General features: G+C 42.8%; 1 protein-coding gene across 1 annotated transcript in view; it reads left to right on the plus strand.

Annotated features, from left to right (window-relative positions):
• Positions 1-18,653, plus strand: part of PCLO (piccolo presynaptic cytomatrix protein) — a 554,357-nt gene that overhangs the window by 452,300 nt on the left and 83,404 nt on the right. The window contains exons 14-17 of the mRNA XM_065409113.1: positions 8,631-8,681; positions 10,137-10,267; positions 13,772-13,798; positions 18,319-18,412. Of these exons, the coding sequence (XP_065265185.1) occupies positions 8,631-8,681; positions 10,137-10,267; positions 13,772-13,798; positions 18,319-18,412 (303 nt within the window). The remainder of the gene's footprint in view (positions 1-8,630; positions 8,682-10,136; positions 10,268-13,771; positions 13,799-18,318; positions 18,413-18,653) is intronic.

The following is an 18,653-nucleotide window of genomic DNA, read 5'->3' on the forward strand; positions in this document are numbered from 1 at the left end:
CTCTTTTTCTGTAAATCATATCAAAAGTATATATTCCCTATATAATAATCATTCCTATCACTGACATATCATGACTTCTGTTTCTTGATCTACAGAACATGTTCATAACTGTACTGAGATCTGTTAGATCACAGTATTATAACTTATTCAATTTGGAGCTCCCTTCTACTTTTGATTTACGACATTGGCAGTCAGACTACAATCTTGATCCATCACATTTGCAAAAGTTTCATGATGGCCTAAATGTTTCAAAGTGCCTAGGTCTTCCTTTTGGTAGTAGATAAAATCTTCTGCTTAAAGGTTTTTTGTATAGCACATTTGATGTACTTCAAAAATGATGTAGGAGTCTCTTTGATATCCTGTAATGCAGATTCCCTCACATTTAATACTTTGTCCCATTACCATAGAGAGTGATAGAGCATAACATCAGAGCCTGGCATTACAAGAGCTCCTCATCACAATAATGACAACCTTCCGTAGGAAGTGTGACAGCATTACAAAGCACCAGTTCTTCTATGGAAAAAGAAATGTAACAAAAGAATTTGAATGATGATGCGGAGAAGGGAGTTAGCATTTTGAGCCATGAATGGGTTATGTCCTGTACAAGTCTATTTCTTTTCTAAACATGATGCACGATCATGTTGCAGTTCAGATTACATGCTGGATACTAGGCATCTGGCTACAAAATGTCCTTCAGGAACAATTTTCTTTGCCTCTTAAAGAAGAATAGGCTGCCTTTCTAAGTCCTTAGGGTTCCTAACTCCCTCTGAAGCAGCAGAGAGTTGCTTTTCCTTCTGCCAAATTAATCTTTAATAATGCCCTGATTCAGCAAGATACTTAATCATGTGCCTCACTTTAAGCATGCAGTCAGTCCCACCGAGTGACATTTCAATCAACTGACTTAACAAAACCCTACTTCAATATTTAAATTGAAATGTGTGCTTAAGTGTTTTGCTGAATTGGAGCATAAAGAATAAATAAGGATCATTTTAAAAGGCTGTACAATTGTTAAAGCTTAACAGAGGAATTTACAATTTTCCATATAGTGTATGTGTATTTTTGCAGATACACATTATGGAGCCCCAGTGACTTCTTAGTTAAAAGGTGTAAATAGCTTTGCATTATAAGTTCAGTTTGGAAAACCGCACAGCCCCTGCTTTCAGCCTAACGTTTATCAGATGGTGTTTCCTGGCAGAAAATACATTTTCTTTTTACCCAATATTTGTGATAAATCAGCTGTGGCATTTTTGAGTTTCTAAGTTTTGAAAAATAAGGCTGCATCCACCCTAGAATATCTTGTATCTGTTTTCCAGCAGCAGTGTAGTCCAGTTAACCAATGATACCAGTCTTGTCAGCTCTAGTATAGACAGACTTCAGCCTTTTTAACCACCATCTCATGAAAACCTGCCCTGAGCTATCAACAAGTAACATTCATCCCTTTGCTAAGGGCCAGGACAAGCCTGCAGGGGCGGCTCTATGTATTTTGCCGCCCCAAGCACGGCAGTCAGGCAGCCTTCGGTGGCATGTCTGTGGCAGGTCCGCTGGTAACGCGGATTCGGCGGCATGCCTGCGGGAGGTCCGCTGGTCCTGCGTCTTCGGCGTACCCGCCGCTGAAGCCGCCGGATCGGCGGACCTCCCGCAGGCATGCCGCCGAAGGCAGCCTGACTGCTGCCCTCACGGCGACTGGCAGGCCGCCCCCCGCGGCTTTCCGCCCCAGGCACGCGCTTGGTGCACTGGTGCCTGGAGCCGCCCCTGCAAGCCTGTGAACTGACAGAAGCTGGGATTGAATGACAGGGGATGGATCTCTCAATAATTGCCTCTTTCTGCTCATTCCCTCTGGAGCATCTAGCACTGGACACTGTTGAAGACAGGATACTGGGCTAGATGGACCATTGGTCTGCCCAGTATGGCTGTTCTTATGTTCTTATGAACCATTTAAGCCCTGTTGTGAGGGCTTAAATGGGATTTAAATGATGCATAGGCCATGAATTAAGAAGTGAATTTTAGTCAATAGTGTCTTTGAGTATTTTTTTCAAAGGTTGAATGGCTAATTTTAGGAGTTGTTTGCTATCAATATTTGCAACTTGGACAATTCAGTTGGGACTTGGAACAGTTTACAAACTCACATGTCTAGTATAGTTTAGCAGCTGTCAGCTGAATTGCTCAGATTAAATGAGTTTGTAAGGTCTTGAGTAGCAATGGTCAGAAATTTTTTACTGAAATGATTTTTTGTCAGAAAGTGCAATTTTGAAAAAAATCAAAGTTTTTCCATGGAATTTTTTCCCTGGATTTTTTTCTTTATTTTCCATTGGGAAAAATCTAAATGAAATATTTCAGGTAAGTTTGACCTGAATCAAAATACTTCCGTTTGTTGAGCTGACGTGAAACATTTTGTTTTCAGTCAGTTCAACATTAAACCGCATCTGCCGATGGTGCCGTGGTGCCTCCTGGGAATTGTAGTGCAGGTGCTTCATGTCCTGTTCTCTCCTATGGGCTAGGCTCCTTGGCTGGACTACATTTCCCTTGATGCACTCCTCCCTCCCTCTGACTGAGCTGTGTGGGGCATTGTGGGAGTCCCATCAGTGCAGTGCATCATGGGAGCTGTAGTGGGCACAGGGGGGATGTTAGGAGGCGTCTGGTAAGAAAAGCAGATTTTTGACAGTTGGGCCAGGACTCTGGTAAGGAAAGCCTGCACATATCTCTGTTGGGGAGTACAGATAGGTAGGAGAATGGGAACTTACAAATTCTCCTGGTTGGGGAGGAGGGTTTTGTGGCCTTGTGGAGGGGACAGAGCACATTGCCATAGATGTGACATGGTCCATTTAAAAATAGATTCATCCCTACGTATCTCGGGTGTATCCACATGGCGAGCTAGTCCTCCAAGTCTGCTTAGTGGGTCAACCTCTACCAGGTATTAGATCTTACTCAGAAGCTGTGATGCCTTTAGCTCTTCCATTGCCCTTTAATCACTTCTCTGAGAGAAGGAAGTTAGTGCAACAAGGAGCATCAGTAACTCCCATGCACATTTCTGCTAGGAATCTACTGTTTTTTTGTGTGGGGACCATGCCTCAAAGAGAATAAGCTCCCCATTCTCTGCCATCCATATGGATTTTGACACGTGTGCATTACTCTCCCACTTCTTCATGTCATGTTTGCTTCCTACCCGTTTTCCAGCCCCTTTGTTCCCATCTTCACCGTGCCGCACAGGGAAGCAGAGTTCTACATAACGAGGCACTATGGCCGTGGATTAAATTCAATGTAAGCAAATTCAAGGCCGATGCACACTGCAAGGAAAACTTCATAATAGTTTGTACTCACTCATGGATTCTGAAATAGCTGCAACATTACCTAGGAGTCAAGATAGACAGTGTATGCACTGGCAGTCCAAAGATCAAGTAAGAGATTAGGCTGCATTAAGAATGCAGAAAACAATATAGAAAATATGATTATGTCTTTATATAAATTGATGGTTTGTCCCTAGCCTGAATATTTCATTTACTTTTGGTAACCTCATTTGAAAAAGAGCACTGCAGAAATAAAAAAGGCCAAACAGGGCACTGAAAGCAACTAGAGACAAGGAGATTCTTCAAAAAAGATTAGGATTCATTTCACTGTCCGTGTAAGCATGTGTAACCCTACAGAAGTCAGTGGAGTTAGACCCACTTATGTCATCAGCAAATTTGGCCTCAGACTGTTTAGCGTGTAAAGAAGATGAGTAAGAGGAGACATATTAGGAGATAGCATAGGAGTATAACATTAAAAAATAGTTGAGAAGCCCATTTATTATCATAAAAAATACCTAGCCAGATCTCAGAACCCTTTACAAAGGAGGCATCATTACCCACATTTTACATATGGGGAAACTGAGGCACGGGCAGGCGAAGTAAGTTGCCTGTGGTCATCCAGTAATCCAGTGAGAGAGCTGAGGCTAGAACTCAGGTCTCCAGAGTCATATTTAACAGTCTGATTTAACTAGTCTCCTAATAAAATAACAAGGAAAAACGATGAAATGCGTAGACAATAAACTTACAAATTCCTGTTAAAGAATGTTTTATGTAACGTAGAATTAATTTTATAATTGTCCCCCAGGGCAATGAGTCCAATCGCTTTGTAAGATTCTAGAAAGGATTAGACACAGACCAGATGCGTGGCAGTAGTCTCTGCTGATGCACTAGCCATAGGAGAAAAATTACCAGGGTCACCAATTCTCAATACTCTCCTAACACACAACTATCTGGGGGCAGGAAGGTGTGTTTCTCCATGGCACTTATTCATGTGACATTAATGTGGCAGGAGAGGGTGGGGTATTCCTCCAAACACTGTGTACAAGCCAGTGTCAAAAAAGAATTCCTATGTTCCTATTAGAGATTGCCCTTAACTACAACATTTGGATATAGGGGTTAGGTTCATCTCCAATTCCTGCAGAATTTTACGATATTTATTGGTTGAATACATTGGGCCAGTTTGTGCCTATCCCTTGTGCAGAGGTGGCGGAAGAGCACAAAGAGGTTTTTCCTTCACCCCCTCCCTAGGTGAGTCACCCTGAGCGACGTCCAGCAGCAATTACAGTCCTTACTAGAGCTGGGTGGGGAAATGTAGTTCTGTTTTTTTGGAGGATTTTGATATTTCAAAATTTGGTTTAATTCCGATTCAAGATTTTCTGCAAAAGGGAGCAAAGCCCTGGCTCCAGGGCAGTCTGCATGGTGGGCTGACTGGGTACCAGGGATCTTAGGAGCTCAGGTTACCAAGGAGCCATGAGCTTGGGAGCTGGGGCTTCCAGGAACTTGGCTCCCTGCCAGATGTGCTGCTGAGGATCTGGGTGTGACTCGTGAGAGCTGGCAGGAAACAAGGCAGGGTTTAATCAGAATCCTGTCTGGTTTCCAGTGGAGTTCCCACTGAAATTGAACCGTTTCTGCAGAACCTTTTGATTTTGACAAATTGCAAATTCCAGCAAAACAGTATTGCATCTGCATTTTCCCAACCAGCGCTAATTCCTACACATAAGGAGACTAGGGAACTGCTCCCGTTTAGTGCACCCAGGGAGGAAAGGACACCGCACTACCCTTAGGCGTGGTTCAACATACGCACAACCCAGAGCTCCAGCCCCTGCTCTAGGTCTCATCTTGAACTGTTGCTTTTCAATGCATTGACAAATTCTCTTTGATCCTTTGAGGACTGCAGTAGCTGCGAGACATATTTTACAGCACGACCTTAGCATAGCAAGAGGTGTCGTATTGACCTAGAATGCCTGGCAGGTTGCAGTTCACATCTGCAAGTTAGAAGGAGGTCAATCTTCTGAGCATTTGTTTACTGGCTGTAAGAATAGTGAGTTTGTCTTTGTTTGGAACTTTCATTGTCTGCTGCATCAACCAAAGAATCAGGTATGGAGAGAATATAAAAGTATTGAAAACTTTGCTGTAGAACCTGATAGACCCGGGTTGCAGGACCAGCCATTGGAAGAACGGACGCAGCTCCAGGTTGGCTCAAGGACACCATCATATAATGAAACAGGATATCAAACAAATGGTGAAATTGATCTTAAACTGAAGAAACATAATTATCTAAGGACTCTTTTGTCCTTGTCAGCAATTCATGGACCTCAAAAAAGGAGAATAAATAGGAAGAGGCAGGGATATACAGAGATTTAAAGAATCCTTATTGCGGTTGCAGGAACAAACCATCCCGATGTGTAGAAAGAATAGTAAATATGGCAGGCGACCAGCTTGGCTAAACAGTGAAATCCTTGCTGATCTTAAACGCAAAAAAGAAGCTTACAAGAAGTGGAAGATTGGACAAATGACCAGGGAGGAGTATAAAAATATTGCTCAGGCATGCAGGAGTGAAATCAGGAAGGCCAAATCACACTTGGAGTTGCAGCTAGCAAGAGATGTTAAGAGTAACAAGAAGGGTTTCTTCAGGTATGTTAGCAACAAGAAGAAAGTCAAGGAAAGTGTGGGCCCCTTACTGAATGAGGGAGGCAACCTAGTGACCGAGGATGTGGAAAAAGCTAATGTACTCAATGATTTTTTTGCCTCTGTCTTCACAAACAAGGTCAGCTCCCAGACTGCTGCACTGGGCAGCACAATATGGGGAGAAGGTGACCAGCCCTCTGTGGAGAAAGAAGTGGTTCGGGACTATTTAGAAAAACTGGACGTGCACAAGTCCATGGGGCCGGATGCACTGCATCCGAGGGTGCTAAAGGAGTTGGCGGATGAGATTGCAGAGCCATTAGCCATTATTTTTGAAAACTCATGGCGATCGGGGGAGGTCCCGGATGACTGGAAAAAGGCTAATGTAGTGTCCATCTTTAAAAAAGGGAAGAAGGAGGATCCGGGGAACTACAGGCCAGTCAGCCTCACCTCAGTCCCTGGAAAAATCATGGAGCAGGTCCTCAAGGAATCAATTATGAAACACTTAGAGGAGAGGAAAGTGATCAGGAACAGTCAGCATGGATTCACCAAGGGGAAGTCGTGCCTGACTAACCTAATTGCCTTCTATGATGAGATAACTGGCTCTGTGGATGAGGGGAAAGCAGTGGATGTGTTATTCCTTGACTTTAGCAAAGCTTTTGATACGGTCTCCCACAGTATTCTTGCTGCCAAGTTAAAGAAGTATGGGCTGGATGAATGGACTGTAAGGTGGAAAGAAAGCTGGCTAGATTGTCGGGCTCAACGGGTAGTGATCAATGGCTCCATGTCTAGTTGGCAGCCAGTTTCAAGCGGAGTGCCCCAAGGGTCGGTCCTGGGGCCGGTTTTGTTTAATATCTTTATTAATGATCTGGAGGATGGTGTGGACTGCACTCTCAGCAAGTTTGCCGATGACACTAAACTAGGAGGCGTGGTAGATACACTAGAGGGTAGGGATCGGATACAGAGGGACCTAGACAAATTGGAGGATTGGGCCAAAAGAAACCTGATGAGGTTCAACAAGGACAAGTGCAGAGTCCTGCACTTAGGATGGAAGAATCCCATGCACAGCTACAGACTAGGGACCGAATGGCTAGGTAGCAGTTCTGCAGAAAAGGACCTAGGGGTCACAGTGGACGAGAAGCTGGATATGAGTCAACAGTGTGCTCTTGTTGCCAAGAAGGCTAACGGCATTTTGGGCTGTATAAGTAGGGGCATTGCCAGCAGATCGAGGGACGTGATCGTTCCCCTTTATTCGACATTGGTGAGGCCTCATCTGGAGTACTGTGTCCAGTTTTGGGCCCCACACTACAAGGAGGATGTGGAAAAATTGGAAAGAGTCCAGCGGAGGGCAACAAAAATGATTAGGGGTCTGGAGCGCATGACTTATGAGGAGAGGCTGAGGGAACTGGGATTGTTTAGTCTCCAGAAGAGAAGAATGAGGGGGGATTTGATAGCAGCCTTCAACTACCTGAAGGGAGGTTCCAAAGAGGATGGAACTCGGCTGTTCTCAATGGTGGCAGATGACAGAACAAGGAGCAATGGTCTCAAGTTGCAGTGGGGGAGGTCTAGGTTGGATATTAGGAAACACTATTTCACTAGGAGGGTGGTGAAGCACTGGAATGCGTTACCTAGGGAGGTGGTGGAGTCTCCTTCCTTGGAGGTTTTTAAGGCCCGGCTTGACAAAGCCCTGGCTGGGATGATTTAGTTGGGAATTGGTCCTGCTTTGAGCAGGGGGTTGGACTAGATGACCTCCTGAGGTCCCTTCCAACCCTGATATTCTATGATTCTATGATTTGAAGAAGGGGACCATAAGCATAAATTTGATGTGATAGTAGATGGGGAGCCAGTGAAAGGATTCAAAGAGGGGAGTGACATGAACAAGTTGATGGGCAAGGATGATGATACTTAAGAATCAATGAATGAACTATAAACAGAAACTGATTTGGAAGTGTAACATCCACTTGAAAATTCACTCACTTTCATCCTCTCCTCCGTGATCATCCAAGAAATTATGAGAAAATAATTGGCCTTGACCTAAAGTAGGTTAATCCATGCATTTCTACAGAAATACAGCTATGTCATCTCTGCAAAGTCAATTAGGCCTGGTCTACACCTAAAAATTAGATTGACACAGCTACCTCACTCAGAGCTGTGAAAAATTTCACACCCTGTGTGACATAGTTAGGTCAACCTATCCCCTACTGTAGACACAGCTAGGTTGATGGAAGAATTTTTCCATCGATCTAGCTACCACCTTTTGGAGAGATGGATTAACTACCTTTGCCTCTTCTTTTCATGTCAGAAGCATCTACAGTACAGCGGCACAGCTGGCAGCGCCATAGCTCTGCTGCTGTAGTGTAGATTTACCCTTAATCTCTGTGCTCCAGTTCCCTCTCTGTAAAATGAGAATGATGCTACATTCTTTCCCTCCTGAATGTTGTCTGTCTTATCTGTTTAGACTGTAAACAATTTGGGGCTGAGACTGTTTCTTGCTCAGTGTTTGTACGATACCTAGCATAAAGATCTCAGGTGAGGTCACTAGGTGCCAATAATAATAAATAATAATAATAAATAATAAATTAATAGCTGGAGTCAGAAGAAAAGTGGCTTTCTAAGGTAAATGGTAGATAGAGCAGTGTGAACAGAGCTTTGTAAAAATGTTACCACTGAAAGACTATTATGTTTAATCTATGTGTCTCTCTATATTTTTTCATCTGGCAGCCCACTGAAGCCACAAAGTCCACATCCCATCCCATCACTGGAGAAATTCAGGTAAATACATACAAAATTTATTGCAGCTAAATGTGTTTAGGTTTAGAATGAGTTTTCAGAAGGGAACCTGTGCTGTGTGATTTGGGCTGATTCTGAGGTAATTTGGACCCCTTGAAATGTCACTAAAGCCAATGGGATGACGTGGGGTTTAATCAGTGCCAGATTTGGACTTCTGACGTTATTATCAGTGTGTGCAATACAAAATCAATCAACAGTGGCATGGGAATTCCTACTGCTCTCAAAAGGGCTACAAAATAAATGGAACGTGATTCCAATCTGTAATCCTTGGACACTCGCTGTGATTCACTTCAGAAGATCTGACACTGAATATATATAGAAGCAAAGTTATGGATTTTCCAAGATGCAGTTCAATTTTTTCCATGCAGTGCCGAGTAGCTGAATATATCTGATTTGAATTGACCTCAGTGGTGGTTTAAGAATAAAAAGTTCACTAAACTCTGGAAATGAAAGTTTGGGGGGCATAGAAAATGCTGCTGATGGGATTGCCTCCCAGTTCCATGTGAGCTCTTATTTCAGGGTCACCTTACTCAAATGCGAGTCCCACTGACTTCAAAGTGCAGGTGGGCCCCCACGGAGTGGGTAAGCTCCCAACCTCATGACTGGAAGCCCTTTCTGCTGCTGCTAGGGAGCTGGGGAAAGCAGCTGGTAGCACCTTTCCTTCTCTGTCTACATCTGTCCCCTTAGTCCACTTCCTACAGTGGCTCGGAGAGCCAGGTGTCTGTGGTTTAAAGCAGGACATCCTAGGGGAATAGCTGGCTCTGGCAGCCTCTTTTGTTAACTGTTAGCAGATATGGTATAAGGAGCAGAGACACTGATAGTTTGTGGATACAGGCCAGCTCTACCATAGGTGCAGAGTGAAGAAAATGACAGCACCACCAGAGACATGGGGGAATGAAGAATGGAGCCAAGAGAGTCTTGTAGAGTCAAGAGAAGATGACACAAGTTAGGATGGACATTTAGGGTGTGTGGGGAAAAGCCCATTTCAAATTATGGGGAAGGTGCACTTTGAACCTGTGTGAGTGAATATTGGCTACTCCCCTGACTGACTGGGAACAATCCTGTACTGTCAACGGGATAGACTGAGATGGCTTATGGTTGTGAGTGCATAAGACTGACTGATGGAGCCCACACCACCATGCTGGTTTTAGACTCTGTACCTGAGATCTCTAGTGTAAGAGCTAAAGCTGTTGGCCAGGTCATTCTCCTTTTTTGTGGAGACGCGAACAGTCATTTTAGCAGGAAGCAGAAACTGTTTCTGTGCTCCCAGTTCACTGAAAGATTAAATCATCTGTTGAAATGAACCACTTGTCAGGTAGATGTGAATAGGTGTTGCTGCATTTAATAGACATTTATGCAAAGGAGTTCAGGGGAAAATTGAATTCTTTAGTAAGCAAAGGAAAAAATAATCCTCAAGTATTTTAATGCCCTCTCTAGCTTCAAATCAACTATGACAAGCATCTTGGCAATCTTATCATCCACATTCTTCAAGCAAGAAACCTTGCTCCACGAGACAACAATGGCTATTCTGACCCTTTCGTTAAAGTCTATCTACTTCCAGGGAGAGGGTAAGTGGAGGGGAAATTTCAGCTTGAACTCTGTTGCTTTTCATTTGTCTTTGATGCCAGTCCTGAATAACAGAACTTAGATTAAAGCTTCAGAAAATCTGTTTAGTATCAAGCAGCACTGAACATCTCTTTATTTTTTTTAACAAGACACTGCAAATAAAGGGCCCAATTCTATTTCCTGTGAAATCCATGTGAGTTTTGTCATTGATTTCAGTGTGATCCGAAGCAGGCCTGTAGATTTAATCTTTATTTTGAATTTTTATAGAATAGAAGTCACACACATGCACAAATTATGTTAAAATAACATTGTGGTCTGGTGAAACCTGCCAGATCCATGGAGTTCAGAGTTCTCCTTAGGAATCTGTCTTTAACTCAGTAGCTCTGCCTGTTTTTTCTGGTTTTTCTGTGTTTCGGAGACTGTAATGAAGAACACTGCAAGGTGAGACTAGGGTGGAATTTCATCTATAGCGCACTTTTTTTTTTTCTAGTTTTTGTGAATTTAAACCAAGATTTGCCATGTTAATTCCACATACAATAATCTCTCTATGATTGGTTTTAAAGGTACAGTGTAAATTTAAAAAGGAGAGCTATTAGACAGAAAACATCCCTTTCAGGGAGCATATGAGAGTTAAAATATTTGATAGGTTGGTATGTGTGGTTCGCCACTGAAGTGCTTGTGTAGTGTTTTATAATTTTTTTCACAGATCAGAAGGACTCCTTTGAACCATTAGTATAATGGCAAATCTATAATCAGGCTCCTTTCAAATGCATACTGCTGCCTGATAGACTATAATAACTTTGGTTTTAGGTCCTGATCTTGCAAGTAGTTACACATGTGCATAACAAGCAGTCCCACTGACTTAAATAGTGGAACTGCATAAATTTAAACACATGCATAAGAACTTGCAGGAGCAGGGCCTTATTTTGCAGTGGCACAATCTGCAGGGACCTGGGTGTGGGCAATCAATCTAATGATTAAAGTCAGGAGCCTGGAACCAAAGCCAGAGTCAGAATGAGGTTCTGAGCCAAAGATCAGAGCCAGAGTTTGGTTCCAAGCCAAAGGTCAGTGCCAGAGTCTGGTGCCAAGCCAAGGGTCAGAGACAGGAGTCAAGGCAGGAATCCAAGCTGTAGTCAGCATTAGGGCGTAGGATCACAGACCTGGAGCGAGGCAGGAAAACAGGAACTGGGAACAGATGGGGGTCTGAGTTAAGGAGAGCATGAATGAATGAGAAGGGAGAGCTCAGGAGTCACGCAAGCAGGCAGGGTATGTAGTAACAGTCAATCAAGGATTCACCTAGCTGCTCAGACACCTTCCTGTGCCTCTTTCTAGTTTATGTAGTGCATCCCAGCCAATCAGTAAGGCTAGACATCTCCCCCAATCAGGAGTTTTGTGGGTGGGGTCCTAGGTGAGCTATATCTTCACTAACCCTCTTCTCAACTGGTTCAGGTGAGCTGCCAATGTCTTACAACTCACAGGCCCGGGTTTGAGGCCTGTAATCTTTCATACAATCCTGTAAACTGTCATGCATGTGAATAATCCCGTTGGCCCTAACAGAGTCTTAGGCCTTGACCACATTAGTTAAAAACATATGTCTGACCTTTGTACTTAGAAGAGGCAAAAGCTGTTGGAGAATATTTGTTTCAGAGGCGTTATGCTCCTCTGGTATAGCTAGGTTTATTTTTTAAATCAAACCTTGATCGGCCATTGTCCCATCAAGTGGGTTCATGCCTTCCCGCTGCTTGTAAATTAAATTTTAAAATTAACTATTTTATATAAATGACTTTTTCCAGCAAAGCAGCACCACAGTCAGCTCTTGAGTGTGTGCACTAGTATTTTAAACCAGTAGTTCCTTAAGAGTCTTAGAATGTGACGTACTGCACAGATTTGGCAACCACATAGTACATTACTTTAAGAACTTAAATTCTCTTGGACATAATTGATGGCAATCGCTCCAGAGGATCTGTGACAGTCATTCAGGCTATCAATCTGCTGTCTCAAGCAATCCGTAGGTACGGATTGATGGCCCAATTCTGCAAACTCTTACTTGCCTATGTTAAAATAATCCATATAGACTTTAATGGACAGATGGACTTTAATAGGCCCCAGCTCTGCAAGCACATATGGACAGAGTTAGCGTCACACATGTAAGCTATTCCCGTGAGCAGTCCCATTCATTTCAATGACTCAAACTTGCAAACATTTATACAGATGAACAAGTAACTCATATAACCATTACATTTATTTATATATATTTTAAAAATATATATTTTCTTTGCACAATACCCATCGGTATTAGTCCATATGATGGAATATTGGCCTGCACTTTAAAAGTGAACCTATTTTTGAGCTATGCCATAGTAGCATGACGCCTCTGAAATGAGTACTTTCCCTTTGGTTTTGGCCTCCTATAATTTTTATATATATAAAATGTGATCATGGAATGAGACCTTTGTGGTCAAGTTTTCAAATTGCCTCCCTAATTGCAACCATATAATTTATGGACACATCCACTAAACTCCAGAGTGGCATCATGTAAGCAAACTATGTAAATATGTGCAGATATGCTGAATTGTGCAGACAAATATTTGTTTTGCACCTACAAATGGATTTGCCAGCAATTTTGGTCAGTGTAGCTAATGAGGCTGTTTTGAAAATTTCACACTTATTACCCAAATGTTCAGCTTAGGATGAATTTCTGAACTATGGTCCCAATTCAGCCAGGTACTTAACCACATGTATAGCTAAAAGCACATGAATTGTGCCATTGAAATCATGGCTGATTCAGGCTATAAAGGGCTCAATCTTGCTCCCAGAGAAATTGGTCATGAAACTCCCATTGAAATCAGTAGGTCCAAAATGGCTAAAAAAGACAATTTATGATGGATACATAGTAAGTCCTTACGTATTGTGACATCTGCAGTTCCATTTTATGTAAAAACTGAGTTTTAATTACTTGTACCTATTGTCATATGAGATGTTGTGTGTGGGTGGGGGTGGAGGGGTGTTATGGCCCTGATTTTGTAGAAATAAGACTTTAAGTTAGACATAGGTCCAAGCTACAAAGTTCTGACCTGAATTCAAATCCAGATCCAAATGGTGACAAAGTTCTGGGGCATTTAAATTTCTGTTCTGGTTTGGGCCTATTTCTAGTTCAAACTATGATTAATGTTATCATTCACAATGGGACACATTGCTTTGGGGATTCTTTGTACATACCACTGACAATTAAAGTGGAGAGATGCTCAGTAAGTTTATTACTTTTATCTGATTACAAATGCATTCACTGATTGCTGATACGTGTCTTTCCTTTGATCTAGTTCAATCCACATCAAAATTTGTATTCTTGTTAATGTCTGTTTCCTGTGATTCTGAAACTAGAAATTGCTCATTTATTATTTACATGTTCTCTTTTTCGTATCTGTCTATTCCCATTTTCTCTCATGCTGCTTCCTCTACTTTCCCATCTCTTTTTATTACACTGTCTCCTCACTGGGTCCATGCAGACAAGTCATGGTTGTCCAGAATGCAAGGTAGAGTGACTTATCTTTCAATTTTATTCTTTGAAGCATGTGTGCATCAAGCTGTGATTATCTTATGCATGTACCTGTAGATTTTCCTTGAGTTCTGATGACCTATAAATCCAGGAACCAAGACTAGCTTTGCTGTTCACTGTCTAATGTAGCTGATTTCCAGGAGGGAAAGAAATTGCGGGGAAGTGGGGGGGGGCGGAATTGTTGTGGTTCCTGATGCAGTAACGTTTTAGGATCAAACTCCATAGTCCTTAATTATGTAAAACTTCCAATGAAGTGAATGGGAATTTTGTTCAATCAAGTACTGCGTAAATTGGTCCTTACTCTTGATGCTTGTGATTAACTGTGAACTTGTCACATAATTTTCAGCAGAGGTTACTGCTGAGAAACAATCAGAGATGCTGACATTATTTGGAAGTGACCTGTCAGTTCAGAGGAAAATGGCATATTTGTCCAAAAAAAACCTTGTTTTGACTAAAAGTTTCTGACCAGCTCCAACCCAGAGTAACACCAGATACAATTCAGCCCTCTAGCCTCACATTTACTTAAAGAGGAAAATTTAAGCAGGCCAATAGATGGCTTTTTAATGAATAAATTCTGCTCTGCCTAAAATCACTGTAATTTCATAATTAATATAATTATATAATTCATGTATTCAAATGTTAATTTTTACATGTAAGAGTTGTATAATACTTTCTTTATTCTATACGTAATGTATTGTGTTACTGCATATAGCAGCAAGGTATAAAAGGGGAAATCCAGAGAAATGATAAAGAAAAGGAAGAGCCTCTGTTTGTGTTCTTTCCACATATGGCATGTCCTATGAGTCTGAAGTATAAACTCCGTTGGGAGTAGACTAGTTTTAATGAAGGTGTTGTATCAAAGCATCACCATCTGTTAATCACAGGCAAAGGGAAAAGTGGTAATCTAGTGGGACAGATCCAACGTATTTGCCAGGTCTTTCTTTTTAAAATTGTACAGTCCTTCAAGTAGCATTCTGCTTTGTGTGGCTTTTCTAGATTTAGTCAGTGTTTTTTTTTTTAATCTATTTCTGTGCAACAGACTCAGTCCCTTTTGCAATAACACTTCAGGCCAGATTTTGCTTTCACACATATAAAATTGGAGTAACTCAGGATCAGCCTTAGGGAAAATGATGCCCTGGATGAACTTATATTTTGGCGCCCCTGGCACAGGCACCCGCCCATGACCCCCGGCCCCCACCGGCTCCCCCTATTACCCCTGCCCCCCCCCCCCCCCCACGGGGTCTCCAGGCTCCCCACCCTCATTGCGCCCAGGCCCCACTGCCTCCCCCCCAGTGCTTAATTTATAGTGAGAGAGGTACCTGGGCTCAGCCCCAGTAAGCCTGGGCACAAATTAAGCACTGGTTGGGCAGCTCAGAAATTCCCTCTCTGGGCAGCCTGGCCTGGATGGCCGGAGAGCAGCAGCTGGTGGCCAGGTGCCCAGCTCTGAAGGCAGAGCCGCTGCCATGGGTGCCTGGCCAACAGCCACTGCTCTCTGGATGTCCAGGCCGGGCTGCACAGAGAGGGAACTTCTGAGCCTGGAGCCTTCCCCAGCCATACACGTCCTGACCACTGAGCCCACGGGAAGGGGAGACCAGGGGCTGCCCCACTGGCTGTGCAGGGGCAAGCCCTGTTGCCTGTGCCTCCCCGTCAGGCTGGTAGCTCCAGGTGGCATCACCTGCCCCCCTGGCTGGCTTTCCAGTGGCTCCAGCCCCAGGCTTGCCCCGCCACCCCACCCGCTCCACAGTCCAGGCCCACCAGCTTGCAGCACTCAGATAGTGCTCCCCCCCACCCCCGACCACGGCGGCCTGGGCAGTCACCCATGTTGCCCACCCCTAAGGCTCACACTGGAGTAACTGCATGGACTTCACGGGAATTACTCCTGATTTACAGTGGTATCAAGGAGACCAGTGAGGGGCAGGGAGTCCAATCCCCTACCCACTTTCAAAAACCAAGAAATCCTTCCCCTGAAACCAGTAGATCCCCTGAGTACTAGAGTCATCCAGACCAAGTTCCAGTGCCTCTGAACTGTCTTCAAGCTCCTATGTTCCCCACTGTCCCTGCCACCCCCTTCCCTCCCCCCACCAGATAGGAGGGAAATGGATTCCATAAGAACATAAGAATGGCCCTACTGGGTCAGAACAAAGGTCCATCTAGTGCAGTGTCCTGTCTTCCAACAGTGGCCAGTGCCAGATGCCCCAGAGGGAATGAACAGAACAGGTAATCACCACGTGATCCATCCCCTGTCGCTCATTCCCAGCTTCTGGCAAACAGAGGCTAGTGAAAGGGGAGTCTGGGCAAGTTAATTTTTACAAGTTGGCATTAGCTGACCAGCAAAAGATACTCAGTTGAGGAGTAGTGTGAGGACAGAGAGACGCTCACCCCAGTCCTGCCCCTTCTCAGCTTACCCCATCTCCAGATGTGCAGAGACAGCTTCAGAAAGGCCAAGGGAGGGGCTTGGGAGCAAGGGAATGGGGGGAACATGCCACTGAGCTTGTCTGGTTTTCTGAACAGGCATAAATATTTAAGTGGACCATGAAATAGGATCAGTCATCATAGCCCTTCTGCTTCCCAGAGAGGCTTACGGTTTGGTGGTGGTTGTGGTGGTGGTTGTTTTTGCCTTCTTTGTAAAGAATGCAGAGTAATAAGACTGTCGGGTGAATTACTTGTTAACATGCACTCATTCCCCCTGAAATCCCATCCATATCTTTCTTACTGATACATGAAAAAAATAAAAAGAGAAAGAGCTCCTTTTTTAACAGATATCATTACACTCTGAGGTTGTCAGACCCAATCGCATTATGGACACGTTCTGCTTTCCTCTCTTAAGTGGAAGTGGGAAGATACTCTGCTTTACAAACCAGAATGCCCTACACATTTTTTAGTAAATTGAAGGACAGCAGAACATCATGTTTTGAAAGAAAATGAATGGGGCTGTGTGGAATGGGCTAGGTGTGGGATGCAGAAGAGCTGCAAGTCACTGTCTTTATAAAGTGTCCCTCAGAACTGAATGTATGAGGAAAAGAGGCAGGAGAGGGATTTCATATCCCTGTCACTGTGATCACAAATGCCTCATTATTATGGAGCAGACCTCAGATATGCTGTATGTTCCTCAATGACTGTATATAATATGGTGTGTGAGAGAGGAGAATGTGGGCCTTTGGGCCTTTCTGAAAAATACGTATATAGAAAAAGATATGAGAAAACAGAGTAGAGCCTGTCAGAAAATGGTAAGTATTTTCTGTGGAAAAATTTAGAAAGAACTTTTCCAAAACTTTTTGCACAATTGATTTCAGTGGGGCCACTTGTATAGTATAATGTACTGTTTGACATGAGTAAGAGTATCAGACTACGACCACTGTGTCCAAAGCTGTAATTATGCAAGTACTCAAAAAGGGGCAGTCTGTACTGGTTTTTTCTCCATTAGAACCATATCAGAGGGGGGAAATCGTATTTGCCAAAAGAACAGGGACAAATCAACTGGGAAATATTATTTATACTTTCAGATTGGTCTTACAAACAAAGAAGAATCATCAAAATAAACCAATCTTCAAGTCTTTGATTGTTCCTTTACATTAGGGCCATGTTTAAATGTAGATAAAAGAACAGTTAACTTTCATTTTATCAAAAAGGTTCTGCACTTTAAATCTTTTTGGGTTCTCAGAATCTTAGAAGTTCTTGGTATTTTCTTAGGTAACCCTCTGACATCTTTTCCATTAAAATTTTATATTAAATTAAAATTGGTATGCAAGTGGATCTAGCATCAGAGCTTGTAGTGCCCAAGGAATCCATAATGTATGAAAGGGAGTGCATTACTTGCTCTGCATCCAGGAAATGCAGAGTATAATTGAGTATATTTCAGCTCCTTTTTAATGCAGCTAATTCAGCCAAACCTCTTATACTTGCCTATTGATAAAAACAAGCTTGATGCACTTATATGCTTGGTCTCACTACAGTTAGAGGCGAAGCCAGAGAACAGGATCAATATGAAATTAGTGTTTCTATCATTAACAGTATATCAGTGTACCATGGCTTTCATTTAATGTTCCTATAAGATGAGACTCCTGTGATTAAAGAATACAAAATAAAAATAAAATGGATTAAGCCTACCTAAATGCGCTAACAGAAAGATGTTCTTTGGGAAAGAAACACATTATCATTTACAGTTGTAATTAAAGCCCTGCTCTAAAGAGGCAGGAGGTATTTATAACTACAGTTTAAAAAAAAAAGCTTGTGTTTCCTGATGCTGGAGGTTGAACAGTTTTCTTGTAGGCAGGCTGAGCTTTCAGAAGGCTCAGAAGGTCAGGTTTTTAAAGACAGCATCATGAAAGCATGGTACAGCAACTTGGGCAATGCTGTTAAAGAAGGTAGGCTCTCATTGTATTCTTATAGCCCTGAGTTGTTGCGTTTTTTTCAATTTCCATGAAATATATTCTGCACAAGAATGGAAGGAAACAAAAGAGGACTAATGTAATGTTCCCTTCCTTTGTTCAAATTCAGTGCTGAGTACAAGCGGAGGACTAAATACGTGCAGAAAAGCTTGAATCCCGAGTGGAATCAGACGGTCATTTATAAAAATATCTCCATGGAGCAGGTGCGTGACTATTAGCACTATCCACTGTGATTTTCTGTTCTGTCTATTATTTGTATGGCCAGTGACTGTCATTGTGGAATCAGGGGTGATGTTGGAGGGAGTTCATCCCCCTGAGAAATCCTGCTACCAAATTGAAGGGAAGTTTGAATGATTTCTTTGCCTTTGATAGAGTTCACACCTTCTACAGATACAGTTTGAACATCCCTGCCAGAGATTTAGTTGTCCCTTCAACTCATAAAAA

This window comes from Emys orbicularis, chromosome 1, assembly GCF_028017835.1.
Source record: "Emys orbicularis isolate rEmyOrb1 chromosome 1, rEmyOrb1.hap1, whole genome shotgun sequence".
Classification (NCBI taxonomy): Eukaryota; Metazoa; Chordata; order Testudines; family Emydidae; genus Emys; species Emys orbicularis.